The sequence below is a fragment of the Bacillus rossius genome, chromosome 13 (genome assembly GCF_032445375.1).
Source record: "Bacillus rossius redtenbacheri isolate Brsri chromosome 13, Brsri_v3, whole genome shotgun sequence".
Taxonomy (NCBI): Eukaryota; Metazoa; Arthropoda; class Insecta; order Phasmatodea; family Bacillidae; genus Bacillus; species Bacillus rossius.
In genome coordinates this window covers 6,020,442-6,041,562 of record NC_086340.1, presented here as the reverse complement: position 1 = coordinate 6,041,562, position 21,121 = coordinate 6,020,442, and the positions used below count along the sequence as shown (strand labels likewise).

At 39.6% G+C, this 21,121-nt stretch overlaps 2 protein-coding genes across 2 annotated transcripts in view; both read right to left on the bottom strand.

The window, feature by feature from the left end:
* The window catches only part of LOC134538142 (uncharacterized), a 32,067-nt gene extending 14,735 nt beyond the window's left edge, over nt 1–17,332 (bottom strand). Inside the window, exons 1-3 of the mRNA XM_063379182.1 lie at nt 16,869–17,332; nt 11,293–11,365; nt 3,403–3,495 (exon numbers count right to left, since the gene is read on the bottom strand). Of these exons, the coding sequence (XP_063235252.1) occupies nt 3,403–3,495; nt 11,293–11,365; nt 16,869–17,042 (340 nt within the window). The 5' untranslated portion in view covers nt 17,043–17,332. The remainder of the gene's footprint in view (nt 1–3,402; nt 3,496–11,292; nt 11,366–16,868) is intronic.
* LOC134538141 (ankyrin repeat domain-containing protein SOWAHB) overlaps nt 1–21,121 on the bottom strand; it is a 288,272-nt gene that overhangs the window by 53,063 nt on the left and 214,088 nt on the right. The window lies entirely within an intron of this gene.

The following is a 21,121-nucleotide window of genomic DNA, read 5'->3' as shown; positions in this document are numbered from 1 at the left end:
AAAAAAAAAAAAACTCTTCAATGAACTTTGTCAGCAAAACATATGGAATAGAAATGAAATACCATGCAAAAAAGACTAAGTGCATCTGACTGACATCAAACCTTGATCTGTGGTTTGAAAAAAATGTTTCTTTTGAAATGGGTACTTATTTATGCTGCAATAAAACATAGTGAAGGTAAATACCTACAGTATGATCCTGAGAGGTAGCAAGAATTTTGGGTGGAAAAAAAAGATGCTCAAAGTGTTTGAATAAAATGTATAAATGCACAATTTTCGCACAAACATGTGACCATAATACGTAAGTTTATGGGAGGAAAAAAAAATATTTTCAATAACTGAGATCATAAATCTGAATTTCTTGTGTGATCATTAATTGAAAACAATCTGATATCAAAATCATTTGAGATAATCAATATTTGTTATCTGTATTAGTTTTTAGGAAGCTAAAAATGATCACTTTATAGTATCATAAAGCTTCCTTAAATTTTTAATTCACTTTGGGATATGAGTATAAAGTATTAATAATAATACAACTTAATATAAATAATTTTAATCCAAGAAATTTTAATATTACATCTGAATAAAATAACATGATTTTTACATAAATTATGTGAATTCCTTTAAATCAATAAAATAGTAAAAATTAAATTTATATAAAAACTATTATACATTATATTAAATTAGGTACAAAAATAAAAAGAAAGCAAAGAAGAGGTTAGTATTGCAGTTCTTTGAAAAATAAACATCATTAGGAGTGAGAACTAGTTCTGAATTTTTCAAAAGTATTATGTTTCTAAAATAATTTATATTTTAATGAAGTCTAAGGAACTGTGGAAAAATTTATGATGCAATAAATATGACAAATCAGCATCATAATTCAGCAGGATAGATGGGACTTTCAAAAATCACATGGCATATTCTTAAGTCCTCATTACCTACTAGTATATTCTCCTAACTTATGACTGGTGTAAGCAATCACCATTATATTTGAAAATAATTCTAAAATTGGTTCTTGAAAAATTACAAACTGTTTGTACCAAAATTGTAACATCAAACAACTTCAAAAATGAAATAGTGCTCACTCTCAATTTAAAAAAAAAATTCTACAGCGTCCACAATAACTTAAATTATGCTTTACTAAAGAATTATACCCCATGCAAGGAAATTTAAAAATATTAATACTAGAACTATTCATAAATGGTTAAAATATCCAAAACTCACACCACTCAATTAGCTACATTTTTTTCTAAATCCTGATTTCTATACAATTCACCATAATTAAGGAACAGACAAGAAAAGTAATCACATGCTATTGTTGTTAGCATACATTTGCATTTATCAGATTCCAACAAACTGTACTTCACTTGAATACATACATATACATATACACATATATATATATATATATATATATATATATATATATATATATATATCACACTGGACAATTAAACTGAAACTGTTTTTCTTTTACAAATACAACCCCAAACAAAATCAATTACAAAGAAACTATAGGTATAAGCAGGGGTGCAAAAAAAAAAGGGGGGGGGGCTAGGGTATTTTTCCCCCCCTCTGAAACCTTGAAGTGGGGGCAAACAGGGGCAAAGAAAGCTCTGTATAATCAATTTTTAGATAATAAAACTGCTTAAATAGCACCATTTTCCACCTTGAAATTTTCCCGGGGGAGGACCCCCGGACCCCCCGCTTCAATAGGGGGGATTGATGATACTTTATAAAAAGGTATATTGCCCCCCCCCCCCCCCTTTGGAAATTTAGTTGTTGCGCCCCTGGTTATAAGATAACTATCATACCCATTTCAGTCAAGGGCATAGCCAGCTAATAAGGCTTCTTACTCCAACCTTAAAAAAAAATTAAATCACAATATTATCTTAAGAGTGAAAAGTACCTGATAAAGAATAAAAACAACTCAAAATTCATACATTTCTATAGTTATCTTACAGCCCCAGGTACCTAAAGCTGTAAAATATTTATAAAAAAAAATTACTAACAAATAGCAAGAATATTATTGAAAATTTGATCTATCAAGCTGTAATCACTACTTTATAGTACATTTTGCTCTTGTCATTCATGCATGCTTTCAAAATGCACAAGTCACCAATACAGGGCTGTAGCTCAGTTAGATTAAATAAATTTCGCATTGAATAGTTCTGGCTAAACCAATGACTTCACTGATAAAACAACTCAGACCTCCGTGCGAAGCCATGCATAAGAGCATTCGTGCAGAACACAGACTATTCATGGATGTAGACCAATTCCTGTATGTCTCCCCATGGGGCCCAACACTGGGCGATGATTTGCCAACACTGCTGTCAAACTGACCTTATGCAAACAAGGCCAAGCAAAAAAAATTTTTTTTTGCAAATGATACTCCACCAAAAATCCCTTTTATTGTTAAAGTTAATACTTCATAATGTAGAAAATTGATGCAGAGAATGTCTAAATACATAAACCTAACTTTCTCACGTCATGTGTGGATCGCGTGGGACACTAGAGTTGCATTCCAGGAGACACGGGTTTGATCCTAGACTGATAAATACTGATCTTTATAAAATCAGAATTTTTTTATGATTTTAAAAGGCTAATTAAATAAAATAAATTTTATCTGAAAGAATTTTCAAAAAACCACACCACGCAGTAACCACCAAGCTTTCTTTTTAAACCTAACAAAAAATGTCAGTTATTTTTTTTTTGGTTCTCCTTATCCACACTGCACAAATATGTAAAATGTTAAATTAATAGGCTAGTTATTCAAAAACTATGCACGTTCAAACACTAAAAAAAAAGAGGTCTGCAAGTTTAACTGTGTTGGACGTGAAGAAAATAATGAAATGACGAGCTACAACCAGGGCCGTAGGAACCGGGGGGGGAAACAGGGGGGACGTGTCCCCCTGAACTTTTTGGGTGGAGGGGACTGTCCCCCCCCCCCCCAACTTTATAGACCGTGATATTTTTATTTTATAATATTATTCTGCCCAACTTTATTTGTAATTTCTTCACTATCAAATTTTATCTTAAGTAAATAAAAAATTTCAACATCGATGTATCCAATGGTTAGATACAAAAACTGCTTAAAAAGCGCTATTTTGCACTTTTAAAATCATAATTTTCCGGTGGAGGACCCCCGGACCACCCGTCTTAGTAAGAGGGGAATGGGTTTACATGACATCAAAATCATTATTTGTCCCCCCCCCCAACTTTATGAACACAGCTACGCCAATGGCTAGAACGGAACCTAAGACCTCAAAAAGGGGTTCGGTTAGTTCGCTGGAGTGGTCCACACCCATGTGCTCGGTGTAGGTGGTGGTGGTTAGTCGAGGTGGTGGGAGGTGCGACGCCGCGTGCTGTGGCGCCCCAGCAGGGTGCGGGGGCGAGGGGACTCACTCCGGAAGGTGTCCGCCGACACGCTGGTGTCCCGGCTCGCCAGGTAGTGGCGCGGCTTGCGGCCGCTCCAGTCGCGCAGGTTCGGGTCCCCGGCTGCAACACACCGGCCACCAGTCCCGGCCTCTGCACTCTCCGACCCGGCAACCAGCCCCTTCTCTGCCGCCCGCTGCACCTGCTGTACCCCTACCTGAGTCTCTGCCTTCCACCTCCTGGATCACAACCCTCCACCCCCTGAACCTCTTTCCCCCTACCTCCTGAATCTCTTACCCCTACCTCCTGAATTTCTACCTCTACCTCCTGAGTCTCTTCCTTCTACCTCCTGAATCACTTCCCCCTACCTCCTGGATCTCTTCCCCCTACCTCCTGAATTTCTACCCCTACCTCCTGAATCTCTTCCCCTACCTCCTGGATCTCTTCCCCCTACCTACTATGCCTCTTCCCCTACCTCCTGAATCTCTTCCCCATACCTCCTGAATCTCTTCCCCCTAACTCCTGAATCTCTTTCCCTACCTCCTGAATCTCTACTCCCTAACTCCTGGATCTCTTCCCCTACCTCCTGGATCTCAACCCTCCACCTCCTGAATCTCTTTCCCCCTACATCCTGTATCTCTTACCAGACAGTAAGAAACGAATCCTTACCCATCTCAACCTAATAAAATTCTAATTAAATTAGGTCTAACAATTATTATTGTAGAAAGAGTAAATAATAAAACCAAAAAAATAATACGATTTTAAAAAAATATACCACCCGATATATAGTCCCTTCTATAATAAATAATTATAGAAGAAATAAAAAGAACAAATCTCATAAAAATTAAAAAGACATTCAATCAAAAAGGAAAGTTATTACTAACTGAGAAAAAATAAATATAAATAACTCATATTCAATTAAATAAATAATATTTTAAGTACAAAAATAAATACCAATAACAAAAAAATAAATATTTAATTTAAATAAATAAATAAAATACTACATAATGAATAACATGAAAGAATCTCTTGCGCACATGCTGAGTTACGTCCCTGAATTCACCAGGTCCCTCCAACAGATATAAAAACATTGGATGCGCCTACTCGTGAACGCACGTCTAAAGTTATACACACTTCGCGTGATAATTTTGCCTGCAAATAACAGAAATAAAATAATATATTTTAACTAAACACTAAGTATTCAACATTGATAGAAACACGCGAATGAAATTTAAATTAATTTAATTTTACCTTTTTTTTTTTCCTTTGGCCGGCCCATCAGTATCACTGATCTAAAGTATCATCATTATCATTTGAGGTGGTATCTTAAATTTGCATGAACGGGAAGTTAAGTTCCGTGTGTGAGTTGATTTGTACGAATTATTGAATGACCAGTGACAATTCACACGCAATGTATTTCACGAGGTTCTTATTTAAAAACTAATTTTTGTCAACTATTATTTTTTTATCATTTCATATATATATATAATAACAATTTTCACGTGCAAAAAATTAGAGGTAATTGAATTTTTAATAAATATTTCGTGTATATTAAATAAAAGTGTTTGTTAATATTCATCAACAGGCTAGTTTATCAATAAAGCAAATAAAAGAGAATAAAAAAAAAAGTATTTCAGTACTCGCCAGAGAAGTGTAACATCTAACCTCGGAAACGAGCAAATTTACGTGTTCTCGTGTTGTTTATACACTTATAATACGAAACTCGGACACGAAATTTAACGACAAAATTATTTTATTCAACATTGTGAAGTGTGAGCAGGTGCGGGGTTAAGGGGCCCGCCTCGTCAGGGGTGTGTGTGTGTCAGTGAGGCGGGATGATAAGCGCGACGCTCGCTGGTGCTTCTAGCGCGGTGTCTCCTCTGGACTGGCGCGCAGTCTTCTCGTCGTGCATATGAGCGGTGACCGTAACATTACATGGCGGAGAAATGAAGATAAAGGTGTAATGCAAGTCCCTCAAGTGCTTTCAAGAATCTGTACCGGTTGTTTTACGCCTAAATATTACTCTGAAAACATGCGTTTTAGCCATTTTAACTCTTCCAAAAATACAGTTTAAAAACTTGATCCGAAATCAAAAGTACTTTTCGGCCCTCAGCGATCTCTTAAATGTTTTTCGTAAGCACACCCCCACTAGGATATCAAAAACAGTAGCAGGTAATATGGACAACGAAAGGCCAACGTGCTCTAATTTTCGTTTTCGGCAATATGCCACGCAGCATCTAGTTTTCAGTGACATTTTAAAAATATATACTTTTACTTTCAAATCCCATTATTACCACGAGACAATACAATATAATATGTAATTATAACAACTGGATATGTAATAAACTAAAGAGATCAAAACTTGTAATCTTTTTTTTTCCGATGTTGGTGAAACATGGTATGATCCAATTTTTAAGGATTCAGTTTGTCCTATCTACTGTCACCCCCCTGGTCAGGACGGCGTTGACACCTTTGAATATATATATATATATATATATATATATATATATATATATATATGTATGTGTGTGTGTGTACTGTATACAAGTCGCCAGCCCAGGTTAAAATATCTAATACGGTTTTGAGGTAGTTGGTTAATTCACCGCCGCAATCGCCACCGTCTCTAGGGCATTCGACTTGTGGTGGTCCCTAGCTGACAAAAGTGTCGAACTTTTCAAACAACCCCTTCCCCCACCCTCCCTCAAACACGCGTTGTCCTCCACCCACCCTCTACCCCACCTCTCATCCCTACAGTTTTGTGACGCACAAACTCCCGTTGAACGACCTCGAGCTGCAGTGAATGTTGGGTGGGGGGTTGCGGTGGAAAATAACAGCGGGCGACAGTGCTGCGCTCTAACGTGTAAATAACAACCTAAGGCTGGGTTCACAATTAAAAAAAATTAAGCGAGTGCATAGAAAGCCATGCACACGACCTGTGCACACGACCTGTGCGAACTGCGAAATCGGTTCACAATTGAATTCTTACTGTTAATTTCCGCCAATGAAATTTCGTGAACTATGCGACATCTGCTAGCAGTGTTAGTAAATAAACATATTAACTTTCAAAATAACGATAATACTATTATTATCTCGACATTTTCTTGCCACAATATGGTTAATAAATATAAACATATTTCTAGTCCCGCCAAAAAAAAACACCCTGCTCTTCTCTCATTGGCTGTTGTGCCATGCGTACGCGACCGAAATAAAATATATTCATTTCACTCCTATGCGCACGACCTCACTCCCATGCACACGACCAACTTTCTGCTGTTGTCAATCGTTAGGTTAGGAAACATGGCGTTCATATCTTATGCACACGACCTACTGTTACTGTTATTTTTTCAATTGTGAACCCAGCCTAAGACGATACAGGGCGTTACGGCAGCGCATTGCAGCGGTGAAGTTCCCAAGCTGCTCATCGTACGCTTCTGAAAAACGTAGAGTAAATCCTATCCACTCGCGACTTCTATACAGTATATATATATATATATATATATATATATATATATATATATATATATATATATATATATATAGGGGAAGGGGGGGCAAGATGGGGTCGTGAGGCAAGATGGGGCAGGTGTTTATTTGTCTGCATGGTGCTGCCATCTTACGGGAAAGGATTTAATATCGAAGAGCAAGTCACGCTGGCTCGGCGTACAAGATTTTAGTAAGCCTGGAGTATTTAGTTGTGTTCGGTGGCCATTTTATTGTATCTCACTGTTTTGATCTTATTTTAATTGGTTTTGGCAAGGCCAACAGGTAAGCCACGATTTAAAATGTTATATTTCTTGGCTTGTATTGAATAACATTGTGTTTGAGGTATTTAATACTGTAACCGCGGAACTGACTAAAAAAGCTGTAAAGTTATTATACTTCTTTTAAGTATTATGCTACAGTTGAGGCAAGATGGGGACGTCCCCATCTTGCCCCTTAACATTGCTCCCATCTTGCTCCTTAAAAGCTCCTAAATATTGTCATGCCAAGAGTAATGCTTTTGATAAGTTGTAGTTATATTATAGGTTTAAAAACCATACCTGCTCGTTTGTAATAGTCTAGTAAAAACCAATTTTTTTAACTATTAGGACAGCTGTATGACCAATACCAAATTACTCCAGACAGAGTGTACAACTGCGATGAAACAAGTGTGTCATCAGTGCCAAAGTGAAGATCGAAAATCATCTCTTCGAAAGGAAGAAAACAAGTTGGAGCTCTAAAATCGGCAGAGAGAGGACAAACAGTAACTGTAGAACTTTATGTCCGTGCACCAGGCGTTTACATGCCACCGATGATATTTCCTCGACAGAGAATGAAAGACGAACTGTTGGATGGGTCTGCACCTGGAACTTGGGCCGAATGTCATCCATCAGGCTGGATGCAGTCCGACATTTTTGTAAGGTGGTTCAAGCGGTTTATGCAATTTACTAACGCCTCCAAAAATAATCGTGTTTTATTACTGTTTGACGGCCATTCTACACAAACAAAAAATCTTGAACTAATTGATCTAGCAAGAGTAAACGGGGTTATCCTCCTCTGTTTCCCGCCGCACTGCACACATCGTTTCCAGCCACTGGACGTTACATTCATGAAGCCACTCAGCACATATTATGAAGTTGCAGTAACCATTGGTTGCGATGCCACCCAGGGCGTGTTGTCACAATGTATCAGATAGCCAGCTTGTTTGGAAGTGCTATTCTACGAGAAGCCACAATGACGACAGCCATCAATGGTTTCAAAACCACGGGAATATGGCCAATACACCCTGAGGTCTTTCAGGATAGTGATTTCTTGCCTTCCGAAACAACTGACAGACCAGCGCCTAGTGTCGTTGAAGGAGCCAGCATACCAGAATCTTCGGGTTCTCAAGTATGGAAGGATAATTCTGTTCCTAGTTGTTCGTCCAAAACTACTGACAGAATGATGCCTGATAATGTCACTGAAAAAGATAGCATACCAGAGTCCTCGAATCCTGTAGTAAACAAGAATTGCATATTTCCTAGCTGTTCGTTCTCCACTGTACAAAATAACACTGGTGCATTGAGTCGAGTATCCCCAAAAGATACAATGCCGTTTCCCCATTTCGGCAAAGAAAGGAACAATTATAGTGATCGGCGCCGTGGGAAAACTGTTATTTTAACTGAATCGCCATATATAAATGACCTGAAAGCTCAAACTGGGAAACGTGCTGTTTCTTGCAAAAACAAGCTGAACCTAGAGCACAGAATGATGACAACAAAGAAGAGTAGGCCCACCCAAAGAGAAAAAGGACAAAGGTTCTGAAGTGAAAGAAACTGACGATGCTAAGTGTATTTTTTGTGGTCATTTGTTTTCTGAATCAACGGAAGCGTGGGTTAAGTGTATAGAATGTCAAGGGTGGGCTCACTGTGCATGTGCTGGAGAAGACGATGAGGACGAAGACACTGCTTATGTATGTGACATGTGTAAATAATGGCACCCCATCTTGCCCCAAGTTATGCCCCATCTTGCCCCATGTATGGGGCAAGATGGGGTGTTATTGTGAGATCGTAAATGTTTTGCCATTGTTTTCAGTGAGTAATCTGTAACTATCATTTTAGTTTACAAAGATAGCCTGACATTTTGTGCACCTGTAGAAATATTTGTCGCCATATTAGCAACAACCATTATTTTTTTAAGGCAATTTCTTCTTAGCGTCCCCATCTTGCCCCCCCTTCCCCTATATTCAAAGGTTGACACGGGGGCAGCTGTGACAACCGGGGGGGGGGGGGGGAGAGAGAGGGGTGTGACGCCGGCACAAGGAGGGGCAGTGATGCGGCAAGGCGGCGTCAAAGGCCAGGCGCTCCGCTGGAAGAGGGCGCCACCGCAAACAAAAGCCCCCCTCTCTTATCGCCGCCGCCGCCGATGATGCGACAATGACCGTACCTGTGCTACGCACGCGCTGCGACAGGAGAAGGGGGGGGGGTGAGGGGAGCACACTCCCTCCCGTCAATCAACCCCGCTCCCGACAAACACGCCGGCTGCTCCTCAGACGTGTCCGACATCAATCCCCGCGTCGGCGCAAACATCAGATGTGCTTTCGAATACGTCGCTTCCTGCTCTTTCCACCCCCCCCCCCTACATGGTCTGCAGTACGGAGTACACGATACCTACTGTTACCATTCTGACAACTACTCGGCTTGTAATCTTACTAGCTGAAGTACCTTGTCACTACATTACACAAAAAAGGTTCCTATTTTTTTTTTCCGTTTTCCAGAGAACCAGTATCATCATCAGAACCGTAAATATTACAATGATTCTTATAGAAAATTACACGTTACGCAGCCATTATGGAACCCAACCATAGCCAGAGACTCAAAGAAATAAACAATATTAAAATTGAAATTGAAAAATGTAAAGAAATTTTGAAAATTGTTATCTCTTAAAAGGCACGTACCTAGATATTGTTCTGTTTGTTACAAACGTATATTTCAGTTACCAATGTGTCACTTTGATTTTCATGTGCTTGTAAATATTGCAATGATTCTCATACAGATTAATATGCCTTTGTCGCACGTTATTTTCGCTTTTCCGCTATACTCGCAACAAAAATAGTAGTGTGTTGACAAACTAAAATATTAACGAAGAAATTTCAGTTTTATTTTGACTTAACTGTCACGTTTGTCATCGTATTCTCATGTCCAAAATATCTGTGCAAAATTAAAACAAGATCTGTTTGAAGAAAGCAACTAAACTTAACACTTTTATTTTCGCAACTGACCGCGTTTAAACTAAAAAGAAAAAATATATATTAAAGTCTGTGACATCTAACTTTGTCCGAAATCTGATGGTTTCCAAAAGCAGTAGCAGTGATCCGCGAACTTTTATGTCACTGTGTTCCAATCCACAGTGCTCGTAAATGAACATCATATAATGGTTTGCAAGTGACTGTTCGGAACCAGCTACCACTGGTAAAACTGTCGAGACCTGTCAAATATTAGACAAGTTACATCATACAGACTAAACTATATGCCGGGCCACAACCCAGGCCCCACGCCTGAAGGGGCCCGCGCCTGAAGGGGCCCGCGCCTGAAGGGCCCCGCGCCTGAAGGGCCCCGCGCCTGAAGGGCCCCGCGCCTGAAGGGTCCCGCGCCTGAAGGGGCCCCGCGCCTGAAGGGCCCCGCGCCTGAAGGGGCCCGCGCCTGAAGGGGCCCCGCGCCTGAAGGGCCCCCGCGCCTGAAGGGGCCCGCGCCTGAAGGGGCCCGCACCTGAAGGGCCCCACGCCTGAAGTGCCCCGCGTCTGAAGGGCCCCGCGCCTGAAGGGCCCCGCGCCTAATTTGGGGGGGGGGGGGGGTGGTTTGTCCGTGTTTAAAGGCCCCCGTGCCTAAAGTGCAAGGAATGAAAAAAAAAATTTAAGGTAAAAAAAAATTGAATAATCACCTTAGTTGGCATAACATGTAATTCGTTCTAAGGTATTCAATTCTGGATGCATTGAGTTAAAAAACGATCATAATATTTTCGCTGCATGGAAAATTAAAAAGTGTTTAATCGATCATTTTGTAATATTGTAGAATATTGTTATGTACATTAAGTTCTTAAAATGTTCCAGAATTTTTATTGAAGTTTCCACAATATTTCCAGAAGAAATCGGTACTTCGAAATCTACCTACGCCTGCAGGTTGTGCCGAAAGGAATTTTTTATTTTATTTTAAGTAAGTATTGTTAATGGTAATTGGTCGAACGAGCGTGTCACTTGTTTGTGGCAACGGAATATGTTGGAATAAAAAAAAATCGCTACTGTGCAACCTTGTTGACGGAACATAAAATAAAACTTCAAATTAAAAACAACCAAGGGCGTTAAAATCCGTTATCTGGTGTGCTCTGGGAATTTTCACTCAACACTCCTATTGAAAAATGTCACTAAATATTGCTGTCGAAAGTAAATAAGAAAGTGGTACTTACAATAAACTTTCACCAAGAGGTTAAATATTTCCTCGTGCCCAAACATCATGGCGATGTGCAGAGGCGAGTAACCCTGAAATCACAACAAAAAAAGGATGCATTGTTTACAAAAGTAAAAATAAATAAACATTTTAAGTAAAAAGTACTTAATAACTGGTGTCTACGAAATTATGTACCAGTTTCAATGGTATATTATAACAATTTAATTTAAGACTACTTACAACAAATCATACATCGAATTGAAGGAAAACCAACCTAGTTTTCTTTCTTTCAAATTAATGTCAAATGTATGCACCTTTAGTTATAAGTAGGGACCGGAAAAATTCGCGGGTTCAATGACCTGTAGGATGAACTCCCATAGTTCTACGTACACTATGTCAAATGCCACCCACTCATTGGCTGCTGTCTTGTGAGACGTTCCAACGTAGCAGCCTGTGTGATTCGATAAAGATTTGGTCGGGTGTTTCTCATTGGCCCAGAGTCATCCTGGTGAGTTGTGAACCAATAGCAGAGGCAGCACTGAGGTATAACTATTTTGTATTTTAGCCTATCGCGAAATGAATTCGCGAATTTTTCCGGTCTCTAGTTATAAGGCACACGTCCAACCTAAAGTCCAACTCTTCCCAAACTTTGGTTAACAAGTCCGGAGTAATGGACTTCAGTTCCGTGTCTCAACTCTGGCAAATCATTAGGTAGCGGCGGAACGTAGACACGATCTTTTATAAAGCCCCGAAGGAAAAATAAATCGCTAGGCGTTATGTCGTGTGAACGTGGAGGCCAGCGAAAAAAGAGCTCTGTCGTCTCGACCATTACGACCAATCCAACGGTCAGGGACTTCGACGTTCAACCAAACATTATATATTAAATCATATTTTTGAATTTTATTCTAGCTTAGTTTCTTATCTTCATATTAATTTTCTAGGACATGTGATTTATTACTTTCAAAACTAACGTGTACCCCGTTTCACTGCTTCTAGAGTCGAATACCAAAAATTGGTAAAAACACTCTACGTAATTTATTATTTACGATATTTTTGCTAACAGTCTTACATACAGCTTTGTTTGCTATGGAGATAATGATTTTTTTTTATGATAAAACATAACTACTATCTTTTCACACACTTAAAAGACGAAATCCAGATAACTAACAAAAATACAATTTGTAACTTTATATGCTTCATGGTCATTCTTAATTTCTAACCCTTGTATCTGGTAGATACGGAAATATGCATTTTTTTTAAACCAATCTTATGCCCTTGCAAATAAATATCATAAATAGTTTATTATTTTCACTTATTTTTACGTCTTACTTAATTAGTTTCGTATTTGCGTTTTTTTTTTAATTAATGAAGTCTTACTCCGTTTTCACCCCAATTAAAAACCGAATTTTAATAAACTGGAAAAAATAAGCAATACGTAACTCTATATACAAGTATTTTTAGAATGTAACGTATTCTCACTGAATTTGAAGTGATAGTTTTTTGTATTTAAAATACACCTACTACTTTTATCAACCCTAGGGTTTTAATTTCACAAACTGGTAAAATTGTGGTTCGTAATTGTCTTATGTTTATTATTGGTAGGTACCCAAAATAATTTATTATGCTTAATTTATTTCAGAGGTATAATTACTAATCTTTAAAACATAACTACGCATTTTTCACCCTTAGGGATTAAATTTCGAAAAATATAAAAATTAAGATAGCTTGTATTCGTATGTTTATTATCAGTACTCAATATAATTTATTACTCTTGATTAAATTCGAAGATGTTATTAATTTTTAAATATGTTTACCCCTTTTTTACCCCAAAGGGATGTTTTTTTGCAAAATTTAAATGTTTTGGTAACATGGTTTAATATGTTAATTAATGGTAACGAATATCCTTTCTTTAGCTTAATTAGTTTCACAGATACGATTATTACCTTAAAACCATGTTTACCATTTTTTCACCCTCTTAGGGGTGGAATTCAGTAATTATATATAGCATAGTTTTTAAATTAGTCAAAGACCTTTAAAATAAAAAAAAGTTCAACAAAATACGTCCAATAATTTTAGATTGGATGCTAGAACAAACAAACACAGACAAACGGACAGCAATTATAGCCATATTTTTTATTTGTAAATAATGTTAATAGTCATAGTTATTTCTTCAATTCATCCAATGTACAGACTTTTTGCTTCGAACATATTTATTATTAGAATAGATTATTAGGTACAGGAAACATATTTCTCGTTGGCTGAAGTCGCAGATCAAAAAAAAAATATGCAAGTATGCTATTGTGTACGTATGTATTTATGAAAGTGTGCAAGTATGCATGAGTGCAAAAATTGAAATGAGCAAGTATACGAGTGTGCTAGCATGAAAGTTTGAAAGTATGCAAGTGTACAAGTATGCAATTGTACAAATATGCAAGTGTACAAGTATGCAAGTGTGCAAGTATACAAGTGTACAAGTATGCAAGTTAACAAGTACGAAAGTGTGCAAGTATGGAATTGTACAAGTATGCAAGTATGCAAATGTACAAGAATGCAATTGTACAAGTATGCAAGTGTACAAGTATGCAAGTGTACAAGTGTACAAGTATGCAAGTGTACAAGTATGCAAGTGTACAAGTATGCAATTGTACAAGTATTAAAGTATACAAGTGCACAAGTATGCAAGTTTACAAGTATGCTAGTGTACAAGTATGCAAGTGTACAAGTATGCAAGTGTGCAAGTATTCAAGTTATACAAGTGTGCAAGTATACAAGTGTGCAAGTATTCAAGTGTACATTTGTACAAGTATGCAATTGTACAAGTATACAAGTATGCAGTGTACAAATATGCAACTAACAATTGTGCAAGTGTACAAGTATGCAATTATTGTACAAGTATGCAAGTGTACAAGTATGCAAGTGTACAAGTATGCAATTGTACAAGTATGCAAGTATACAAGTGTACAACAAGTATACCTTCAGTATACAAGTGTGCAAGGATGCAAGTGTACAAGTATTAAAGTGTGCAAGTATGCAAGCATACAAGTATGCAAGGGTGCTAGTACGCAAGAATGTTCCGTCATTTCTACCTCTCCCCTGCCGATTCCTCCTCTACCGATTCCCCCAACATATACCTAACTATTCCCCTCATGCGATCGGAATTTCCGTAACGCCCGAAAATTGTAGCTCGCTAAGCAAACAAAGATGACGAAGAAACAAAAAAGGGGGGGGGGGGAAATCAACACGGCACGTGAAAGGGAGCCTCAAAGCGCCGCAGAAGCGCGTCACGGACACTCGGACTGCTCGGACTGCTCTGTCTGCTCGGTATGCTCGGACTACTCGGTCTGCTAGGTCTGCTAGGACTGTTCGGACTGCGCGGTCTGTTCGGTCTGCTAGGTCTGCTAGGACTGTTCGGACTGCTCGGTCTGTTCGGTCTGCTCGGACTACTCGGTCTGCTAGGTCTGTTCGGACTGCTCGGACTGCTCGGTCTGGCTCGGACTGGCTCGGGGATGCGAGACAGTGGACGCCGACGGGGAGAGAGTGCGGGGCGGCGGCTGTGATATTGGCCGTGTTATCGCGCCGAGGTGACGGGCTGTCAGGTGCCGCGTGTTTGCCTGACATCAGCCGGGACCTAGCACAGGGGGGAGCAGTCATCCCCGCTGTTTGCACCGCCGTCCGCTAGCGCTAGCATCGCCGCGCTCTTCACTTCGGCTCGAGCGGCCGCCTGCCTGGGCGCGCCGATCACAAACCGCCAAGGATTTATTCAAAGTGTCTCATTAGCTAGGGCCATGCATATTTCGCGAAAAGATTCCGAGGTTAGTTTATAAGTTAAAACACTGTAGCATCGTCTGTGTTTAGTGATTGGGTGAATTTCTTTCAGGCGCATGTAGATTGTTACAGCACCAATCACAGTTATTCAGTGGGGAAGCAAACGCGCTCTGAGTGGCTCGGTCAAAAAGGGCGACTTCTCTCGCAGACGGCCGCCAATCACAAGGGAGAAACCCCTGGTGCGGGTGTACCTTGTTGCAGTCTAATAGGCGTTTAGATTTATTCGCGAAAAATGCCTGTCCCTAGTCATTACGAACAGCATATAATGCTCGTACGCCAAGTTTATTTTTTAATTTATTTTTTATGTGCAACATCTTAGCACTCCGGACATATTTGGTAGGAGAAACTTGTTGAATGGAACGGAAGTCGCATCTGTAGCACGTGTCGCGAACAAAAGTTCACAAAGCCAAAGGGAAACTTACAACACGATGGGCAGTAATTCCTTGTCGAAAATCAGGTCCCAAGCCGGGGATTGGCCATATTTTCGGATATTTTTTTTGTTCGATTTTACAGGAGCCGTTTCATTATATAGTTTCAAAATTCTTCGCTCTGAAAGTCGAATGATTCTATAGTCGACGTAGCTGCTCGGGTAACGAACTCCAGCGACGTGTGATTCGCGTCTAGAAAGTTAGTCGAAAAATAATAATTTCCGTACGTTATTTTAATCAATCATAAATTAATTTTCGTGTCCGATTTCCGTATAATAAGTGTAATTACAACATGAGAACACGTGAATCTTCTCGTTACACAGCTCAAGGCGAGAACTGAAAAGACTCACTCAAGTGTCCACCCCCCTCACCACCCCCCCCCCCCCCCCCCAAGTTTTAAATTTTTTTGTCATTAATTTTATTTAAAGGCTATTTTTAAAAATTTTAACTCTATACCTTCTTGCATTTATTGTGCTGCCGCAAATATATTTTTATAACGTGTGTACACTTGTCTTTGTGTATTAGAGACCGCAAAAATTCGCGAATTCATTTCGCGATCGGCTAAAATACAAATAGTTATACCTCAGTGCTGCCTCTGCCATTGGCTCACAACTAACCTGGATGACTCTGGGCCAATGAGAAACACCCGACCAAAGCTTTATACGAAACACAGGCTGCTACGCTGGAACGTCTCACAAGACAGCAGCCAATGAGTGGGTGGCATTTGACCGAGTGTTCGTAGAACTATGGAGTTCATCCTAGAGGTAATTGAACCCACGAATTTTTCCTGTCCCTAGTATCTTTGAATATATATATACTGTATAGAAGTCGCGAGAGGATAGGGTTTACTCTACGTTTTTCAAGAGCGTAAAATGAGCAGCTTGGGAACTTCACCGCTGCAGTGCGCTGCCGTAACGCCCTGTATCGTCTTAGTTGTTGTGTACACGTTAGAATGCAGCACTGTCGCCCGCTGTCATTCCCCCGCACCCCTCATCCATCATTCACTGCAGCTCGAGGTCGTTCAACAGGAGGGGGAAGGGGTGTTAGAAGAGTTCGGCACTTGTCAGCTAGGGACCACCACAAGTCGATGCCCTAGAGATGGTGGCGATTGCGGCGGTGAATTAACCAACTACCTCAAAACCGTATTAGAAATTTTAACCTGGGCTGGCGACTTCTATACAGTATATATATTCAAAGCTAGTATTATGATGGGTGTAAAGGGTCGCGCAAGCGATGATAATTACGGACAGCTAGACGGGGCCCCTAGTCGAGGCGGGAAGCAACTCCACCTACCACAGACTCCAGAATCATTTACACCCGAACACATCAAGAACGTACTCACAGACACAAGCCAAGAGGTAACAGGTGGCACCCCGCGAGCCCGCTGGATCCATGCCACAGACAGGCACGGACAGGCACGGACAGGCACAGACAGGCATGCGGACCGGGCAGTGACGACAAGTGTCAGTTCCGCGACGCACTGGTCGCTGACTGTGGGGAAACCTAAGATGCACATCAAGTTCTGTCCCTGCCCGATTACACCCGAACGATTCACCTTCGGCCAACCTCGGGTTTATTTATATTTCTCTGTTTATTTTAATGTAGCTATACTACTAACCTAACTAAACGTCCATAGTGCTTTAAAATGTTTTAATGTAGCTAACCTAACCGACCACTTATAATATTTGAATTCATTTTTCCTGCGCAAAAAATAAAACAAATCCCGAAGTTGGCCGAAGGTGAATTGTTCGGGTGTCATCGGGAATGGCAGAACTTCATGTGCATCTTAGATCTCCCCTGACTGAGCTGTCCTTCATCAGCAACTGGTCCGAGCCAAGCAGCACCCAAGGCTGACGGCAACAGCAAGGGGGGAGGGGGGGGGAGCTATTTCAGGTGCGGCGTGCCTTCAGCACACGTGCTGCCATCTCGCTCGGGGCTACGGCACCCGGCAGCCTCGAGTAGGTGGATACGAGCGGTTCGGGTACACTTCGTCCCAGACGCTTGCGTCGCGTGCCAGCCAAATGTTTCCGAGGCCCGGTCCCGTACGCAAGGTTGAATTTTTTTTTCTCTTTTTTTTTTCCTCGTGGTAAAACTGATATTTTAACAATATACATGCCTTTCATTTGTTTTTCTCTCATAAATATTTCAGTAGATATTACACTTACAAATACAACGGAGTTATCGTGTTAAAAATTTTAGAAATAGCCCTAAAATGATAGTGATAAAGAAACTAAAAAAAAGTTTTACTTCTTTTTTATTTTAGACACTAAACTATTTTTAAATAAACTGTATCAAAAATTAAATTATATGAATACACACTATTCAATATTAATATAAACGTGTATAAGATTAATTACTTAATTTAGTAAAATTATCCGGATATATATTTAATTAGTAAGGAAATGCTAAATGATATTCTAGTTTATTAATTATAACTATTTATTAAATAATAATGTAGTAAATTTTCATTTTAAACACATGTTACTACAAATATTGAAGGTTGTGTGTTTATGTTTATTTTTTTAAATTATGTATTGAAATTTATTTTTATGATTTTTAGTACATGATGCGTGCTGTTTTAACAGGGTTGCTACATGCCTGAAATTCTAAAATTCCCAAATTCCCAAATTACAACTTTTCCAGATGTAAATCGACAAGTTTCCCTAACCTTCCAGACACAAGTTATCTAGCGGTTCACTTGGTAGTGTTGAAGAAGTGTTTTCAAATATGTCAACTTAGCCAAATTAACGTTATTTCAGATGGATACGCTTGTTTGTATACAATTACTATAGATTCACCTAGTGCTATCGAATGTAGGCTATCGAACTTGTATGTAAGCATCCGGAAATTAGTTAACCACTCTGTGTTTAGAGTGAAAAGACCAAGGTTTTCACGAAAATGAAAAATCAACGATATTACGTGATTAGTAAACGCTTCAACAGTTTTTGAGGTCTTTTCGGTTTAATTTTGCTGTTGCAAGAAAAAATTACAGAAATATTTGGTGATCGCCCTGAGTTGGATGATATGGAACAGTGTTCAATATCAATCACAAAAAGTACAAGATTTAAAAGCGCGCGCATACACACACACACACACACACACTATATATATATATATATATACATATACATATATATATATATATATACATATACGCTATATATATATCGTATTATTTTATGTGGATTTTTCAATCCTGTTAAAAGTTATTTGCATGTTACACGCATCGTAGAAATTCACTCTCATAATTTTTTTTTTTTCATAACGCGCCTACAGAAGTATAACCCCAAAAAAAATTGATCGAAAAACTTTACCGTGACAAAAACAGTAAAATTAATGAGTGCGTATCGCGTAACGTGGAGGTGGTTACGAATGATTTCTATTAGCAAAATACTTTTAATTTTCATCCTACTATACTACTAATGCACAAACAAAAATTCTTGAAACTCATTTGGGGCCCAAGGAATCTCACTCTTCCCTCCCTTTTCTCACTATATATATATATATATATATATATATATATATCCCTCTCTCTCTCTCTCTCTCTCTCTCTCTCTCGAACCCCTTGAGTTACGACAATGACGTATGTGAGTGTATGTATGAATGGACGTAATTCTCGGAGGGAGGGGAAAAGGAGGGGGAGGTGAACTACTACACTTGCAGAAAAGGCGCGAGAGTGAAACGGGATTGCTTAAAAGTAAACGTGTCATAACCATGTTTTTATTTCAAAGCTTTCTGCATATGTTATACAGTTTTCTGCCAAATTGCATGCATTTTGGCCAAAATATTGGAACTATACGACATACAAGCACCATATCCAGAGATGACTTGTGTCGGTTAAACCCACTGGCAAAACTCTCGCCTTCCCCCTCACCCCCTCCCCCCGGCAAAATTAATTTTTTATGTGAATGTTACTATTTACGCCCCTGGATCTATGTGTTTTATGTACAAGAGAGAGAGAGAGAGAGAGAGAGAGAGAGAGAGAGAGAGAGAGTTTATGTCGGTTGCATCTTAGGCTAGCAGGGAGCAGTTTCAACTTGAGCGAGTAAGAAACCCAGCTAGCGTTGCTATGAAACAGCTTCTTAAAGTTTCAGTCTCACACGCGATGTTTATTTATTTATTTATTTATTTATTTTCGCAATTACTTTTATGCAAGGGTTATTTCTAAAATTTGAACTCGATACCTACCTTTCATTTGCTTTTCTGCCACAAAATATTTTCAGCAGACATTCAATTCGTGTTTTATCAAAGGTGCAAAAAAAAATGCAAACAGTTCTTCGTAGATATCACTTGCGCGACTTTTACAAATATGATATTTACATCTGTTGAAAAATAACCTGCGGCTTAGAAGCCAATGCAAGGAAGGTGTCGAGTTAAAATTTCGGGAATAGCCCTCAAATAAAAGTAATAACGAACAAACGAAAATATAAACATGAGACCAAGAGACCTTGGTTTTACCTCGCTGATGACTTTTTTTTTTTTTAATTTTTCCCCTGAGACACGAACACGGACAATTTGTTCTTCGCGACATCAGAGAGTCCGCGTGTAGGTTTATTTTCAGCACGAAGAACGCCGCCGAAATTATGCATACCTCGTGGGAGAGTAGGAGGGGGTAGAAGGACATTAACATACGTTGCGCATCGCTCTTCCGCAGAGAGAAAATAAAAATCTGTGGGCCTTTCGTCGTCGGTGAGTGAGCGGGAATGTAGATCGGGCGGGCTGGAGGGGAAAAGAGAGAAAGAGGCGTGTGTGTGTGTGGGAAATGCTATCCCGGATCACCGCGAGGCATCTGGCATACTTCCCCACCCCCCCTCCTCCCCAACGCGGTCCTGCCGCATTAGTAACTGTCCTGAGCGATGCAAGGTCATAATCCGCGCCAGGCGACGGAGACCTTTCAACGAGACCTTCTGGAGCTCTGCACATACTGCCAGCTTCGTGGTGATCAGTCATTCTCTCTCTCTCTCTCTCTGCCTCTCTCTACCTCTCTCCTCTTCTTTCTCTCTTCCACCTCTTCTTCCCTCTCTTTCCCCCTCTCACCACCTCTCTTTATCCACTTCTCCCTCCACCTTTCTATAGGCCTATCCCTCTTTCTACCTCTCTCCCACTCTCTCTGCCTCTCTCTATATATCTCACCTCTCTCCTCTTCTTTCTCTCTTCCACTCTTCTTCCCTCTCTTTAACCTCTCGCCAACCTCTCTCTTTATCCACCGCTCTCTCTATTCTTACTTCTACCTCTACCTTTCTATATCCACCTCTCTCTCTCTCTACCTCTCTCCCACTGTTCCTCTAACTCTCTACATCTCTCCTCTTCTCACTCTTCCACTCTCCTTCCCTCTCTTTCCCCATCTCTCTCTTATTCCACCGCTATATCTATACTTCAATATCCACCGCTCTCTCTCTCTCTCTCTACCTCTCCCTATACCAACCTCTTTAAATATTCTCATCATCCACCATGTAATTTTTTTTTTGTTTTTCGCTAATTGCAGATGTTTACGAATTGATGTCTCAAAAAATGAGATCACAGAAGCAATTAGTTGCGTGTATTGCCAGCTGTGGAAAATCAGGAAACGAATATTTAGTGACTTCGAACACCAAG